The 16,558-nt window shown below is 38.2% G+C and overlaps 2 protein-coding genes across 6 annotated transcripts in view; both read right to left on the minus strand.

Moving 5' to 3' along the window:
* LOC108242588 (rhotekin) overlaps nt 1–4,711 on the minus strand; it is a 34,883-nt gene extending 30,172 nt beyond the window's left edge. The window contains exons 1-2 of the mRNA XM_017427513.3: nt 4,123–4,711; nt 1,070–1,269 (exon numbers count right to left, since the gene is read on the minus strand). Coding sequence (XP_017283002.1) covers nt 1,070–1,269; nt 4,123–4,140 — 218 coding nt within the window. The 5' untranslated portion in view covers nt 4,141–4,711. The remainder of the gene's footprint in view (nt 1–1,069; nt 1,270–4,122) is intronic.
* A 1,555-nt stretch (nt 4,712–6,266) lies between these two features.
* Nucleotides 6,267–16,558, minus strand: part of zgc:162472 (uncharacterized protein LOC553495 homolog) — a 25,549-nt gene continuing 15,257 nt past the window's right edge. For 3 of the 5 annotated variants that reach the window (XM_037979441.1, XM_017427554.3, XM_017427549.3), the window contains 12 exons: nt 15,866–15,902; nt 15,626–15,739; nt 11,946–15,540; nt 11,693–11,838; nt 11,431–11,609; nt 10,213–10,267; nt 9,944–10,097; nt 9,750–9,859; nt 9,518–9,625; nt 9,207–9,441; nt 8,821–9,106; nt 6,267–7,939 (listed from right to left, as the gene is read on the minus strand). In XM_037979441.1, the coding sequence (XP_037835369.1) occupies nt 7,832–7,939; nt 8,821–9,106; nt 9,207–9,441; nt 9,518–9,625; nt 9,750–9,859; nt 9,944–10,097; nt 10,213–10,267; nt 11,431–11,609; nt 11,693–11,838; nt 11,946–15,540; nt 15,626–15,739; nt 15,866–15,902 (5,127 nt within the window). In that variant the 3' untranslated portion in view covers nt 6,267–7,831. The remainder of the gene's footprint in view (nt 7,940–8,820; nt 9,107–9,206; nt 9,442–9,517; nt 9,626–9,749; nt 9,860–9,943; nt 10,098–10,212; nt 10,268–11,430; nt 11,610–11,692; nt 11,839–11,945; nt 15,541–15,625; nt 15,740–15,865; nt 15,903–16,558) is intronic. The other 2 variants (XM_017427550.3, XM_017427553.3) reach the window with 2 other exon arrangements.

Consider the following 16,558-nt stretch of genomic DNA (forward strand, 5'->3'; position numbering starts at 1 on the left):
ACATTTGAAATATATGAGTTTGTATGTAATGTATGAATATAATATACAAGTTTCACTTTTTAAATGGAATTACTGAAATCAATCTACTTTTTCATGATATTCTAATTTTATGACCAGCACCTGTATATAACTCTTAGTTTAGAGGAAAACTGAAAAGACATATTTAGAAATATATATTTTACCACATCAAATTTATGCTCTCTATGCTTTTAGCAGTTAAAAAAGCCTGATTTTCTTCAGATATTGTACAGTACATGTGCACCTATGTAGATGTGTACATTATTATGGCACGATACAGGCTTCTGCAGTTAGTTTTACAAATATCTGATTTTAGATAAGATGAAAATACAGTCATGAAAAAAGAAAAAAAAAGGTTTACCCTCTTTTAATTTTAGAGTTTTACATATCAGGACATAATAACAATGATCTGGTCTTTATCAGGTTCTAAAAGTAACAAGAGGGGTGAATACAACTTCATATCAAAAATGTTGGGACTTTGTGTAAAATGTAAATTAAAAAAATCTGCAATGATTTGCAAATCTCACGAACCAAAGTTTTATTCTAATTAAGCATAGTAACCATGTTGAATGTTTAAACTAAGAATTTGTACCATTTTGGAGAGAAAAAAATAAGATAAATTGATGGCAGTAACACATCTCAAAAATTTGGGACAGTCCAAGTTTCCCACTGTGAAGCATCCCGTCTTCTTTCAACAACAGTCTGTAAACATCAACTGAGGAGAGCAGCTGCTGGAGGTTTTAGAGGAGAAGGTTGACCCATTCTGGTCTGATAGAGGATTCTAGCTGCTCAACAGTTCTTGGTCTTTGCTGAATCTGAACCATCAAAAGAATATTTACTTCAACTGACACATTTGTTCTACAAACATTTCACATTCCATACCTTCACACTTGTACAATTAGACACAGTCTTTTAAACTACATTCTGCACAAAAAGTGACCTTCTCTGACATCTAGTGGTTAGTATGAGGCATAGCAATTTCTGCAAATTGCACATCTTGCCTTTGCCTAAAAAGCTGATGAATTACAAACCCCCTTGTACGTGATCTGACCTGCTTCCTACTTGCTCTAAGATTTGGGCCCTCCTGATCTTCTGCAGCTGGCTGAGCAGAGCCAGAATACGGGCGTTGCAGGTCAGCAGACTTTTGGAGGCCTCCAGGGCCTGATATCTCTGGGAACAAGCGGCCAGCAGCTTATAGGCCCCCTCCCGCATCCGCACCTCCCTCTCAATTTGCTGTAGCACCATGTCCTCCTGTGTGGGAGGAAAAAAAAAACGAAAAAAACAATATTTATAAACTTTTACTAAAACCCAAAAAAATCTGTTATAACTGAAATACCAACAAGGAAAAATTAAAAGCCTGGCATTCCTTGAAGGGATGCATAGTGTCCTCTGCCTTTCATGCCAGAGTTTTAGACTAAGATCATCTCATGATGATCATCACATGATAAAGTTGTAGCGCTTTTGGTCAAACCTTAATAATAATGTAGCAGAATGATGTAAGAAGGGTGTACTTACTCCCACTACTGTTTTACGATCTCATTAAATGGGGGCAGATTGAATTTATCGAAATGTATCTTAAAGGAAACCAATAGTATTTAGATTCCCATTATTTATTCACCCTTATTATTTATCAGATTTCAACACCTGAGGGCTGAATCAGTTTATTACATTGAGAGTTTGGGAATGATATTCTGAGTTTTAGCATCAAGTAATTATATGAACCTAATTGCAACAAACAATTCACTTTAAAAACATTTAAGAAGAACAGCACTCTGAAGCAAAAGTTAACCTTTATGGGCCAAGACAGGACTTTGATTATCAATTTGTCTAAAACATCAGAATTCTTTTAACAAATAATTCAAGATTAGGATCTAAGTTTAGGTTTTACACGAGCAATAATTTGTACAGTTTGGACTATTTTAGGCCAGATGAATGTTCATAATTCTGCCAGATCATCAGATTCGTTTGAGGAAGACTTGGGTTAGAAGTGAAGCATCTTGTTTACCAGCTCGCATCAGTTTAAAGTCATAGACCAAACACCACCTGTCTCATCACCAGGAGGGAAGACTTGACAGAGAAGATGAACAAAGATGAACGAACTGAGTAAAGAGCCAAGGTTTCTCAAGTTTTATCAAAAGATAATAAACTGTTATTGTTTTTATTTATTTTTGAGTCTTTATTTATTTGTTTTAGAGACTGTCCATGCTAATAAGATATCCAGAGTGTGTTATACCTCGGAAAACATCAGCCAAATAAAACCAGGATTCAGTGATAACAAAAGGACCCTTTAGACAGAACAGTTGGTGGAAAGATGAGTGTAATCTGAGGTCATAAAAATGGGGTCCGTTCATGCTACAATAACGTTATGCACAATCTCACGTGATTTGCTAGATACCACACTCAGAGTAAGTATTGTGAATATCTTTATACTATCACATTAAATTTTAGCTTAATATCTGTAAAATTGACTTAGTTATAGCTATTTCCTTGTCCACTAAGTTCAATTACTTGTGGCAGCTATGTTGACTTTGGTTGGCTCCAAAAGGTTAATCAGCTGTAGATGAACATCCCATGATTGTTTCCTGAAAGCTTCATTAAAATTTGTCAAGTAGTTCATGCAGTATTTTGCTAACAGACAGTCAGAGCTGACTCTAATAGTTAAAGGCAAGTTCTTGTTCAATCTGTTACCTCTCAAAATGTATTATTGGGGAAAATCACAACCACTACTACACCTAACTTTAGGTGAATATGTAAAACTGACTAAGTTATACATCCAGTGATTACTTTCTGCAAGATTCATTAAAATCCGTCCAGTGGTTCAAGAAATATTTTGCTTGCAGGAACATGAACACACGCATACACGGATAAAAAAAACGTTACCGCCCACCTTTGGCTTTTTAGCGTTGGGCAAAAAAAAAAAAAAAAGCATTTAGACAGGAACTGAAGGTCGTACAGAGACAGACGGAAAACACTGACACCTAAATTACTATCAACAGAAAAAAAGCTTCCTGAAGGTGTTACATCACAGCCCAGGAGCCATGGATCAGCCATTTTACGTCAGGGCAGGACATCAATCACTGGACTTTGTTCAAGCGGCAGATCCTAGAGTCAGATGGTTTAATCACAAAGCAGCACTGAACTCATATGATTGGGGATAATGGAAAGAATGAAGTCTTTGTTTCTGGAAGAACAGATTTTAATATTGCCCACCACCAAGGACAAAAGGCCATTAATGTTTGTCTGTTAGGAAAATATTGCACAAACCACTGGACAAGATTTTATAAAACTTTTGAAAAAGTAATCACTGAGTTACCATTCACAACAAATCAACTTTTAGAGGAAACCCAATTCAAGATGGCCGCCACAGCTGACTGACCTCAGCAAACACATGGAAGAAAATAGCTCAGTTTTACAGACACTGAGCTAAAATTCAACATGGGAGTAGCTGACAGTCATTCACATCACACTAACAGATTGCACAAGACATTACAATGTCACAGATCATGCATGATGTTATTTTCAAGGTTTCACCAAAATGACTAATGATTAAGTTTGTAACTCTGTCAACTAGCTGCAAAGATTCCTGTTTGATGATTTCTAAAAGTCTATAAATTTTGTTTTGTTGACTAGTTCAAAAAGTCCATCTTATATTTTTTTATGTTTCATTAGAACCTCCCACCTTTAAAAGCAAACAATTGTGTAATTACCTGCATGTGTGTGTCATTTTTACAGCTATTAGGCTCATTTTTAGTGTGGTAGTAGCCTAGAGTCATCTTCATCACATATTGTGCAAATTTTCTATTTTTTGTCTAAAACTAAATTAAAACATTTACAGTTTTTAGGCCTAAACTTTTTATTGAATAACAGAATATTTCCAATTGTATCATTTGCTGCGAACAATTGTTAACATTGTTGCGTCAGATTCTAAGAAATCATGGTTTTTTTTTAGGAATCAGAACATGGTTGTGTTTGGATTCAGTCTCATTAGATTTCTTGTAAATCAACTTGCTGTTTCAGCAGCATTTTATTACTGAAATAACCTGTGTTCAAATTTTGCACTAAAATGAAGTGCAGTTGATGGAAAAACCATCTCTCTTCACTCACCTGAGTCTTATCAGCCATGGTTCTTCGGCGGTGGGTTCTGTCAGAACACTGAGTGAACGGGCTGATCTCCCAGCTGACCGAAGCAGCATTAGGCTGGACCTGCAGACCGAGCCGTTAGTTACTCAACAGTCCTAATCCTCCACACGAGAGGCTGTCCCTCCACAGATTAGTGCGTCATAAAGCTCCTGTATCGCTGCATTACTGAAGGTCCACACAGAACTTCATTTACACCCATAAATGTTTTCAAAAAAGATATAAAGACATCAGGTTTATGGCTTGTACAAAGTAATTCTTCTCAAAATTTATTTTACTCGACCCGTTTTGAGTGTATTAAAACAAATGAAAATTATGCAGAACTTCAGTTTATTATCCTAAAAACCTGATTTTTCTTTCAAAGGATTGAAAGTTGATCCGTTCAACTAAAGATTTTATTTGCAACTCAAACAGACTTTATATGAACTTAGTAAATTTAAAGTAACCTTCACCATTTCTGTCATTTACAATAAAGCATCTCCACTATTTATTATTTTTTTTATGGAATTAAAATGCAGCATTCATTACCAAAATTTTAAGCAAAGACATTGTGCAATTGTTGTGTTGGCTAATGCTGATTAGCTGTGACGGCCATCTTAAATTGAGTTGGCTCCAAAGGTCAATCAGTTGTAGAGGTACACCCAATGATTATTTCCTGACAAGTTTAAATAAAATCTGTCCAGTGGGTTGTGAGATTTTTTGCTAACAGACAAAATTTGACTAAATAGTTAATGACATTTTTTTAAAAATGTGCTGGGAATCTGACTACACCCAATTCTAGCTCAGTATCTGTAAAACTGAGCTAGACATTTTTATTTTTCAAGGTCAGTTGGCTGGGGTGGCCATCTTGAATTGGGTTGCCTCCAAAAGTTAACCCAGTAATGCCAGGCCTTTAATTTCTGAAGTAATTAAAAAGTAGCATTTCTTAAAGGATTGTATATCGCCTGTCGGCATTTATGCCAAAGTCTTAAACAAAGACGCTTTGTGGTTTGTTAAAAGAAGGTATACACAACAAAATGTTTGATTTTTTCATTTTTCACAAATTTGTTCTTCTCTTTTTAATAATGTAAATGTTTTTTTAAATAACACTGACTGAGTAATGTTTTCTTTATTTGAGCTTCAAGTATTGATATATTTGAAGTATGGCAAGTAACATTGATTGTTATTTGCCATACTTGTAATGGCACAAAAAATACTCCGATATACTTGTTAGTATATTGGAGTATTTTTTGTGCCATCAAGTTGAGCGTGAGAAAACTTGATGAAAAACTCGCTCAATCTGAGTTATGTGAGCGCTCTATCCGCTCGCTTGCTCGAGTTGGCACAAAGTGTGGCAAGCTGTTTTACCCTATAATGAAAAAACACTCCATCTCTATTTACTCATCCATCCATCTTTTTCCACTTATCTGGGGTTGGGTTGTGGGGGTAGCAGCCTAAGCAGGGAGACCCAGACTTCCCTCTCCCCAGCCACTTGGGCCAGCTCCTCCGGGGGAATCCCAAGGCGTTTCCAGGCCAGCCGAGAAACATAGTCCCTCCAGCGTGTCCTGGGTCTTCCTCTGGGCCTCCTCCCGGTGGGATGTGCCCGGAACACCTCACCAGGGAGGCGTCCAGGAGGCATCCTAATCAAATGCCAGAGCCACCTCAACTGGCTCCTCTCGACATGGAGGAGCAGCGGCTCTACTCTGAGTCCCTCCCGGATGACCGAGCTTCTCACCCGATCTCTAAGGGAGAGCCCAGACACCCTGCGGAGGAAACTCATTTCAGCTGCTTGTATTCGCGATCTCGTTCTTTCGGTCACTACCCAAAGCTCGTGACCATAGATGAGGGTAGGAACGTAGATCGACCGGTAAATCAAGAGCTTCGCTTTTTGACTCAGCTCTCTCTTCACCACGACAGACCCGTACAGAGCCCGCTTCACTGCAGATGCTGCACTCTACCCTTTTCCAGCTCAAGCCCATGGCCTCGGATTTGGAGGCACTGATCATCATCCCAGCCGCTTCGCACTCGGCTGCGAACCGCTCCAGTGAGAGCTGTAGATCATGGTCTGATGAAGCCAATAGGACCACATCATCTGCAAAAAGCAGAGACTCAATCCTAAGGCCATTTACTCATTTAGATTTCAATAAAAACTTTATTCATCAGAATTGATATTAAAAATATTTACAATAACATTATTACAAATCAATAATAAGGATAACGTCCTAGTCAAAATGAAACAGAATTCTTGCTCAGAAAAACAAACATTTTATATATTATCACCAATCCCATTGTCGTTTTATTTTAGATATTTAAAAATGTTCTTTGCCAGATTGTCACGACAATTTAACAAGCCAAGTTTAAGATTTCCACAAGGAGTCCTGTGTTGTGTAATGTTGTTAGGAAGTGTGTCCTGTTAAAAAACACTGACTATGAAGAAAAAAAACATTATAGGAAAAATTACTACTATTGATAATAAACACTTATTATTCAATGACAACTAAAAATATATTTTATACATCATTTGATCTATTGCTATGATTATAAATCCAGGGTGACTATTAAATGTTAAGTCAACCACTAACTTTTTAAGGATTTACATTTTACTTATTTTTTACTGGTACAATTGAATTTATCTTAAACTTCAATGTCTATGGTAAAAATTCATTCATTTTAATTCAGGCTAGTAAAAATGTTACTGTGACCAGGAGAAATGCTATTACTGAAATCTAAACTAATTAATAGCAATAAGGGTGTGATTTGATTATTTGGTGAAACAGCCTGCCATACTTCGTTCAAACTTGAGTGATGGAGCAGGCAGGGATGAGCGCACTCGTGACACGTTGGTGTTTGCTCCACCTAATACGCACACCCACATCAGTCTCATTGTATGTTCAACATCACAGAACAAAAACAACTCTATAACGGACAAACTGTGTTTAGTGAGAAAAGTACAAAAGCTGCTCTTTTGATTGTAAAGATTGCCCGACCCCTGATTTAGACCAAAACGTTTTTAGTAAAAAATATGATGGGATGGCTTCTTTACTTCTTCATCATTTCATGCAGCCAGTAATTCAGAATGGTTGATCCAAACAGCCTCTAGAAGAGTCCTTTCTTATTACTTGGTTGTCATTTTTTTTCCAACACACTTTGAAGAGAAAAGTGAGAAGGGGGTGTTCAATATGCTGCACTGTACTGGTACTAGATAATTAGAGGTAATTCTGTCTTTATAATCAACACAACTACAGAATAAACTGAAACAAAATGTCCTACATAGTATCCATTTTACAAAAATCTAATTTTAATGAACACAGGAGAGACATAAAACTGTACAGGAGTCACAGAGTTTTTTGTTATTTTCTCAGATTTTGAGTCTAAATACTGGACACGTATGATAAAAAAAAATACTGAAACAGTTACAACTTTACCTATTTACATTTTCACAGCTGCTTAATAAAACTTGAGGCTTAAAGTGTAATCCAAAATTCAGTCTAAGTTGTTTTTCTATTCATTTTCACATTTATATTGTGAATTTGTGGAATAAACTGGAACTGCTGTACAAATCCAAAGTGCTTGTAAAGATGATTAAAGAACTGTCTGCAAAAACAAATAAAATACATTTTTTATCTTGTAGTCTTAAATTAATCTTTACAGAGATAATGAAGGAAAATATTGTAAAAAGCCAACCCTGCTCCAGCTTTTAGCCTTCTTCTACTTCTGTGAAAATGTCACTTAAGAAGTACTGCAACACATTGGTCGGCTCCTCTTCAACCAACGCAGCCTCTGAAATGTCGTCGTTTGTTGAAGCCTGTAACAAAAACAAAGTTTACTTTTCATCAAGCCCATCTGCATGTGTAACTCAGCACCTTGAATAAATCTGCATCCTGACACAATTTCATCTTATTAATGCTCTCCCCTGAAGGCAAAATGGTTTTTGCCTGTCTGTGTGTTCGGCTGTTTCTTAGCAAAGTACAGTGCTGTGAAAATAAAAAATTGCTACATTTAAGCGTGATAGAAGTGCAAGAACAGAAGAAATGGATGCAAAACTGCAACTGTCTGCCTGCTGCAGTCAACCTGATTCAAGATGGCTGCCACAACTAATCACCCTTAGACAACAAAAACATTTTATAATCCAGTCAATTTTACAGATACTGAACTAAGACGTGACAGGAGCTGAGCGTCACTCACAATACATACTTCGATAGCAACTCTTTCTGCCTGATGTTACCTTATGTCATTTTTATCAGTCTTATATTGAAAGCCTTTCAACTTTTTCTTTTCTCTGCTACAGCGTAAAGAGTATAGTAAACTTGTGCTCCAGCATTACTGTTCAGCAGTGGGAGTTGGGCCTTCTTAAGAAGAATCATGTGACAGAGAGAGCAGGGAGAGTTATCAGCCAACAGGATCATTTCCTCTGAGGGAATTCCAGCCTTCAGGCTGTCGTTACATTGTGCTCAGAATGAGAACCCATCGCTTCTCTAAATTCTTTATTCTCTCCACTATTAAACTATAGGTGTTTTAGACTAAATAGGTGCTTTAGTGACAAATGGGCTCCATTTTTCTTATTGTATCTTGTTTTAAGTGACTGTTCTAGTTTGTTGAAAATGTACAATGAAAATAAATGTGGACTAGACAAAAAGACAAATTGCCTAACTTGAATTAATAAAGTTGTCTGACTTTGACTCTTACCTCAGCTGTACGGAGATGAGAACTGGGAGCTGAGTGTGAGCTTCTGAGCCTGTGAGTTGAAGTCAAGGCGATGTCCACATCTGGAGGTGTTACAGATGTTAAACAGGGCTGCGAAGGCCTTAGTGTGGAAACGTCTTTAGATGTGGAGGCCTCAGGTTCTGACGAAGACTTTTTTGCTACTGCAGATGGAGTTTTCAATCTTTTAGCCGTCATTATTCTAGATGGAGGTTTGCTCTCGGAGGAACTGCTTGTCCCAGAAAAGAAAGATGGAAATTCTTTAGCTTTTCTATCACAAAAAGAAAATGAGAGTAAAAAAAAAAAAAATCAAACAACACATTTTAATTATATTTGGAACCATGTCTAACATTTTCTGGTTTGTTTCTCACTTGCTCTGATGCCTGATGCTTTGTGCAGTCTGCGAGGCCACAGTGGGGACAGCAACTTTCCCTCCAGTCAGAGAATCAGTGATGATGTTTCCAGAGGATTTTGGCTGCTCAGAAGGCTCAGGATTGTCTGAGTCCTGAATGGTGCCACTTTGGGAAGAAGCTGACTCTGTTTCGGTGACAGCAGAGCTGGTTTGTTTCTTCTTTGAAGATTTGGATTTAACCTGCAGTTTACCTTCTTAAAGGAGAGGTAGGATCTAAAAGATGTGTCCAGTTTGCAGAGAGTTAAGGTGGATAATTTATCTTTTACATACCTTTCCTTCCAGAGCCTTTTAGTGTCTGTTTTGATGGGGGAGTCTCAATCTCATTACTTTCCATTATTTCTGGAAACTTTAGCAATTGGACTGCAGTAGTTTCTCTTCCTTTAACAAAAAAAGTAGGAGTAATTCTCAGTAATTCACCCCAAAATTCCAGAGATAAATTAAAGGCCTAGCATTCCTTGAAGACATGCTATCACCTAACCAGAGTTTTAAACTAAGATCATACCTTGTTGATCAGATTGGGAACTAGTTGGTTCTCGGCCAGCGTCTACATTGATTACCACACTACTCTCCTTTGTGGAAACAAATCCATCTCCTGCTACTTCCAGAGAAACGCTGTAAGGGGAGAACAAAGTTCCTAAATCACACCATCAGAATCTAGGCTCCCTTGGATGTCAGGCTGCTAAAACACAAACTTACCTTGGTTGATGTACTGATGAGTCTGTTACAGGAAGATCTGACAGGTGTTCCGATGAAATGGTTTCCCCCTCCCCCGCTGACGAGACTGGGATCGCAGTCAGAGAGAGGATGAAGAAAGGTTCATCTGGATCTGAAGGAACTTCTGCTGGAAGGACTGAAAGAGAGAGTGAGACAGAGAGACAGAAACATTTTAATCCAAATCCAAAAAGAACAGAAAGTAAAATTCAAACAAAGTGATGTGAGAGGAAGAAAACCTTTGACTGACTCACCCTCTGGTATGAGTGGATAACTAGGAATCCCCTCAGCACTTGGTGTTGATTCATTCTAAGATTAAAACAATCAAAAACAGAAATTTGAGGAAAGGAAACAGCATGTTTTCATCAGTATTACAGCCCATCCCTGATCAAAGCTGCAACTTGATAAAGTGTTTTGTTTGAAATCAACAGCAGTGCTTTCCAACCCAATTAAGGCAGATGTGTTACTGCATGGACACCTAAAATAAAATAAAAAACCCAGAACTCCTTGAAGGAATACCTTTCATGTAACTGGTATAAACTAAGACCATCTTATATTAGGAAATGACAGAGTTAGCTAGAGTTAGGTTTCGGTTAAACCTTTAGCTAAATGACTTCATGGGTGATCTAATGTAACCAATTAAGGTAGTATCTCACTGGACAGCGACTGTTGGAGACTATTTGCAGACTCAAAATTGCACATTATTTTGTTGCCCTCCTCAACCCACATCATGCCCACTATGGCTCATTTTGTACCAACCTTGGCCACCACATTTATGATTTAAACTACACTTTAGAAATGAAGACAGACAGATTTAGACCAGTTTTCAAAGTAATAATAATTTATCGTAAGCATGGATTTTAGATCTGGACATTTTCAGAGTAGAGCAAAATACTAGTGCTCTTGAGATAAGTTGGAGATGCCCACAACAACTTTGTGACTATTTCGAGAGAAATGTTGCTGCACAAATGTTTTGTTGAAGAAGGTGAGAACCCAGCACAAGTCTGGGTTTACAGCCCAGTGAGATGCCACATTAACAGACAGATGGGACACTAAGATATGATGAGTCGCAAAATAAGGGACATCAGAATGAGAAAGACAGAGTGAAGCCAGTTTCTCACGTTTGTAGAACCACCTTTGTCACACAGGAAGAGCAGACACTCAAAGACATGGGATGATAAATAATTACAGAAGGATCACACAATACTTGCAGAACACAGTTATGAAACTGACTTTGTAATCAATTTTAAGTCTGGAAGGTTTTTTAATCTTTTCCTTTAGCTGCTAACAAGGAAAGTGACAACAAAGTACAAAGAACTTTTATGTGTTTTGTTTTTATTTCATATTGATCAAAGTGGGTCTAAACAAATAACTGGTACAGCGTTATATTTTAATTTGACTCAAATTGCTTAAAAATGACTACTGAATATTAAGTTCAAACTACTGCATCAAATTTAGCATATTTATCTTACCTGTGTGGTAGATGGTTGTGTGACACAACTAAGAGAAGAATGAGCATCATTTGAACTTGAGTCTTTATGACTTAATTTATCAACGATTCCTTTTATTGGCTCCTGACTATCAGGTCCGACTTCAGATACAGATTTGGGATCAACAGAGGCATCCACACCTTGTGAGCAACTACTAGAGTCTAGGGAAAAAAAGAATTTGTTATCATCAAACAGCTCCAACTAACAGTAATCTGGTCATAAGCGTTCTTTAAAAGTGTCCCACCTGCTTTTGTTGGCTTTGTGTTCTTAACTTGCTGGGATTGCTGCGGACAGCTGCTGAGTTGCAGGTTGGGTTTAGGTTTAATAAGCCTGCCTCTCCGAACTTGAGGAGCTTTACTTTCAGTCAACTCTGATGACATCTGATCAGAGCTAAGAGGAGAATAAAGAACGAGTAATGGAACTTTTCCCTTAAAAATGTAAACATAATAAATCTACAATATAAGTTGAATCTTTCAGGACGTGGAAACATGTCTTACCTTTGGCCAGATGAGTCTGACTCATGTGATGTGAAGTCGGTGTTAGAAGTTGTTTGTTTTCTTGTGGAGTGGATATCTTGAATTCCAGTCTGATCCGTTACTGTTTGGGTGTTTGACATTTCCACTTTGCCATCCCCAGATAAAGCTAAATCAGTCTCCACTCCATCATCTTTTGACATTTTGCTCTTAGCTGATTCCTCGGGTTGTTGCTCTGTTACAGTTGAGGAAGAGTCCATGAGCTGTTCTTCTAAAGGTTTGCTGCTATCATCTGACTGAAGCTTCCTACAAGTACTTTTACTGGACAATCCTAAATTGGGCTTGGGTTTGACTTTGGGAAACCGCTGGCTTCTCTGAGAAATGGTTTGTTTCGTGCCCTCTGAACTTACAACTTGACCAACATTTGGCATCATTTGTTCTTTAAATGAAGATGATTTCTCTGTGCATTTATGAGCCGATTCCAGTGACCGCCCCGAAACTGGTGAAAAGTCTGCACTTTTGTTTTGCTTTAATTTATCTGGAAGCCAAGTAGAACATGTTGGTTCTGCTTCTTCTGCTTTTGTTTTGTCTAAGGATTTAGAGCTCAAGGTTGGGCTTTGAGATTTGTCCAGATGCTGCATGACTGTGACATGATCTTGCAATAATTCAGGTTTAGAATTCACAACTTCTGGCGAATATGCAGCTTTATCCTTTTGTTTACTGACTGGTAACCTCTCCACAGATATAACTACAGGAGGAAGATGTTCACTCTGGTCTCGGACTGAGGCTGAACCTACACTTGACTCCTTTCCAATTTGTGATTTTCTGAATCCCAAGTCACTTGTTCCAACATAAGATGTCAGATTTGCATCTTTGAACTCTGAAGATTTCTTCATCTCATAAGTGTCCTGCTCTGAACTCTGCTCAGGTTGGACTTCATAAAGGTTTTGGTTTTTTGAGGCACTCTGATCTGATGGTAGTGTTCCCAAATCTACCTCACTATCATGTCCAACATCTGTGTTTTCAATCTGTTTATCAGGTAAAAGTGGCTGTGTTTCCACCCCTGCTGCTGATTTTTTGTCAGGTGTAGGAGAACAGCTTGAGTCTTTTGCAACTTTAGGTTTAAACCTTGAAGTCCTTGAAATCTGTGGGAGATTTGGTTTGGGTTTAATTTTTTGTAATCTACTCTTCCTCAACTGACAAGAAGATGCGACTTCCCCTTTTTCCTGACTGAGTAATTCTTCTGAAGCTGCAGGCTGGCCACTTCTTTCTGAAGTTGGATTTGACTCTTTACCAACTTGTGTTTGTGTGACTGCTTGATTAGCTAATGCCACATTATCACACCTGTTCTCATTTCTTCCAACATGGGAACTCAGGTTTGCATCTTTGAACTCAGAAGATTTATCTTCATCTCTGGTGAGCTGCTCTCCACTGGCTTCAAGCTGGACTTTCGGTAGCTCCTGGTTCTGTTTTTCAGGTTGGATGTTGCATGTTGGATCTGGTTCCACTTTTGCCATTGTCTTTTTATTAGACTCAAGATTTGGACTAGAAGCTGAGTGCTTGCCTGTTGGCTCCTCTGAGGTTTGATGTTTAAACTTGGAAGGTCTTTGTGGAACATTTGGTTTAGGCTTAATTTTTGGTAACCGACTCCTCAACTGACTAGCAGATGCAATTTTAAAATCTTGTTCACAAACCTTCGACTCTTCTACAGGTCTGACAAATGTAGAAAGATCACTTTGTTCATGAACTGGGGCTGAATCTAAATATGATTCTAGGCTAACTTGTGATTTTACGCCCCCTGAATCTACTGTATAATTACAGCTGCCCTCACTTGTTTCATCAGATGGTATAAGGGTTGTTGCTGTGACCTCAGAATTAAATCCTGTATCATTGGTGGTTTGCTTTTTAACTTGTTTAGACTGAAGGTCTGAGAAGTTCTGGTTTTCTATGGCACTCGGATCTGATGCTGCCCCCATGTGTATCTGATCAAGTCCAACATTTGTCTGATTCTCTTCAGAGGGTGTTACAGAAGAACCAGAAGTCAGTGCTGGCTTTAAACCTGAAGCAGAATCAGAGCTTTCAGTCTGTTTATCAGAGAAGGCAGTGCATGTTGATTTTTGTTCCACCTCCAGAATTTTTTTTTCAGGGAAATCATCACTTGGACCAGGACTTGAGTCTTTCTCTGCTGGCTCTTCTGTGGTTTGAGGTTTAGACCTTGCAGCTCTTGATGTCTGTGGCACGTTTGGTTTGGGTTTAATTTTTTGTGTCCGACTCCTCTTCGACTGACAGGTTAAAGCAACGTTATTCTCTTCTTCATTAACTGTTCTCTCTTTTACAGGTGCAAGCAAAGTCACAGGATTGTCACTTTGTTCTTGGGTTGCTGCTAAATTTACATTTGACTCTTGTGGAACCTGTGATTCTGGGACAGTCGGGTAAGTTGTTCCAACCTGAGACATGAGGTTTTCTTCTGTGAACTCAGACGTTAACCTTGGGCTTATGGTGGTCTGATCTCCTGTGAGCTGGACTTTAGAGTTGTTCTGGTTTTCCATGGCATTCTGTTCTGATGTCATCACATCTGATGCTGCTTTATTAGCAACTTCACCATATGTCTTTACTTTCTTTGTGTGTTTAAAACTAAGAGATGAGGTTTCTGTTTGTTTGAGGCATTCTGGTTTCAGAGCTGAAAGTGAGTCTTTCTCTACAGTCTCTTCACTGACTTGAGATTTATTCCTTACAGCTCTTGATGTCCGTGTTAGATTTGGTTTGGGTTTGATTTTTGGTAATCTATTCCCTTTAGGTTGGCTGGAAGTTGCAACTTCACCATCTCCCTTTTGACTGACAGGTAAATCCTCTGCGGGTAATGTACATGGAGGATGTTTGTCACTGCTATTTTGGAATGGGTCTGAAAGTGTGGATGAGTCTTGTTGACTCTCTGCCACAGCTGAGTTAGATGTTTCAGCAGTATCTGTTTCACCGTGAGGTAATAAGCTTTCATCTGTAGAATCAGAAGTTCTTGTATCTGTGGTAGACTGATTCCTACTGGGCTCAAACTGGGATGCAGACAAAGAACACGTTTGGGTAATGAATGGCTCTACAGAGGTCTCTTCTGATGATTTGACTTCAGTAGAAGAAATGTTACTTTCTAGCAATGCTGGAACAGAGTCTGTTCTTTCTAGGGTTACTTCTTTAGCTGTTGTCTCATTAACCATGTGTTCTTCAGTTTTCTGTTCTTCAGGAGTTTTCTTTTGAGATGTTGGTTTAGCAGTAATTGAAGTTTGAACAAGTTTTGGTTTAGGCTTTACCTTAGAAAAGCATCTTGTTTTCATAACTGAAGAAGTTTTATTTGAGCTCTCTGAATTTGATGTTAATTGAGGGATAGGATCTGTATCACAAACAGCTTTCAGCTCAACACATGTCTGATGACTGGATTCAATATGAGGCAAGTCATCATTGTCTTTTTCACTGCTTTGTAATTCCACAATGCAAACAGTCTGAGATGTTTCAATGACCTCCTGATCAAAGGTTGGACACAATAAATCTGTAGAACTTTGTTCCAGTGAAGAAGAAACAATGTCTTCTTCAGGATGGTTGGATGCAATCACACCATCTGCTGTTTTCTCTGCAATTAAACATTACACACTCAACCAAAAACATACAAACTTCTGTATCAAAATGAGAAATTCTGTGGTTTCTGTCACTCCTACCTTTTGTACAATCTTGTGTGGTCATTTCACCTTGTGTTGACTGGGAGACGTGAGTCAGGTTGCCAATGGTCAAAAGGGTTTGAGCAGCCTCATTGTAGCTCTCATCTGAAGACCCTTTAATAAAAATACACCACAAAAAAGAATACAATAGAAAAGATTAATATATTATATATATATATATATATATATATATATATATTGTATTCACCAGAGACTGCTAAGAATATATTTATAACGTACCTTCTGTGTGTTCTGATGAAAGGAAGTCTATAACATCCTATAATAAAAATTAGATATAAGTGACATCAAAAATTTCCTTTACAATGAATTCACAAATACACGTGCATAGCTACCCCAGTTACACTTCCTGATGATCTTTTTTTTTTTTTACAGTCTTCTAAGTTGATGGCATGGTGAAGTCAAAAAAAAAAAAAAAAAAAAAAACCTTATAAAGACTTTCTCCAAATCAGACTGAATCTCACTGATAAATGATAAATGCAGGACATCAATACATATGCATCACCTTTACATTTTTCATCTGGTCCATGTTGTAAAGTGGTTGGAAAGCTTTTAAACCATTTCAATAAATTATCTAGCCCGATGACCACTGGAGATAGACACTAGCTCTCTGGTAGCTTGGTGGTCAGTGCTGCGGTCTTGTAATTCTGAGGCTGGAATCCAGCATGAAACAACTGCCAAATCATTTGTGCAAGTTTGTTTGCTTTTGAGACCCCTTTAAAAGGGAGCAGCCAAATAAAAAATATATATATATCCATCCATCCATCCATCCATTGTCTTCCGCTTATCCGGGGTCGGGTCGTGGGGGCAGCAGTCTAAGCAGGGAGACCCAGACTTCCCTCTCCCCAGCCACTTGGGCCAGCTCCTCCGGGGGAATCCCAAGGCGTTCCCAGGCCAGCGGAGAAACATAGTCCC

Source organism: Kryptolebias marmoratus, linkage group LG14 (genome assembly GCF_001649575.2).
Source record: "Kryptolebias marmoratus isolate JLee-2015 linkage group LG14, ASM164957v2, whole genome shotgun sequence".
NCBI classification, from domain to species: domain Eukaryota; kingdom Metazoa; phylum Chordata; class Actinopteri; order Cyprinodontiformes; family Rivulidae; genus Kryptolebias; species Kryptolebias marmoratus.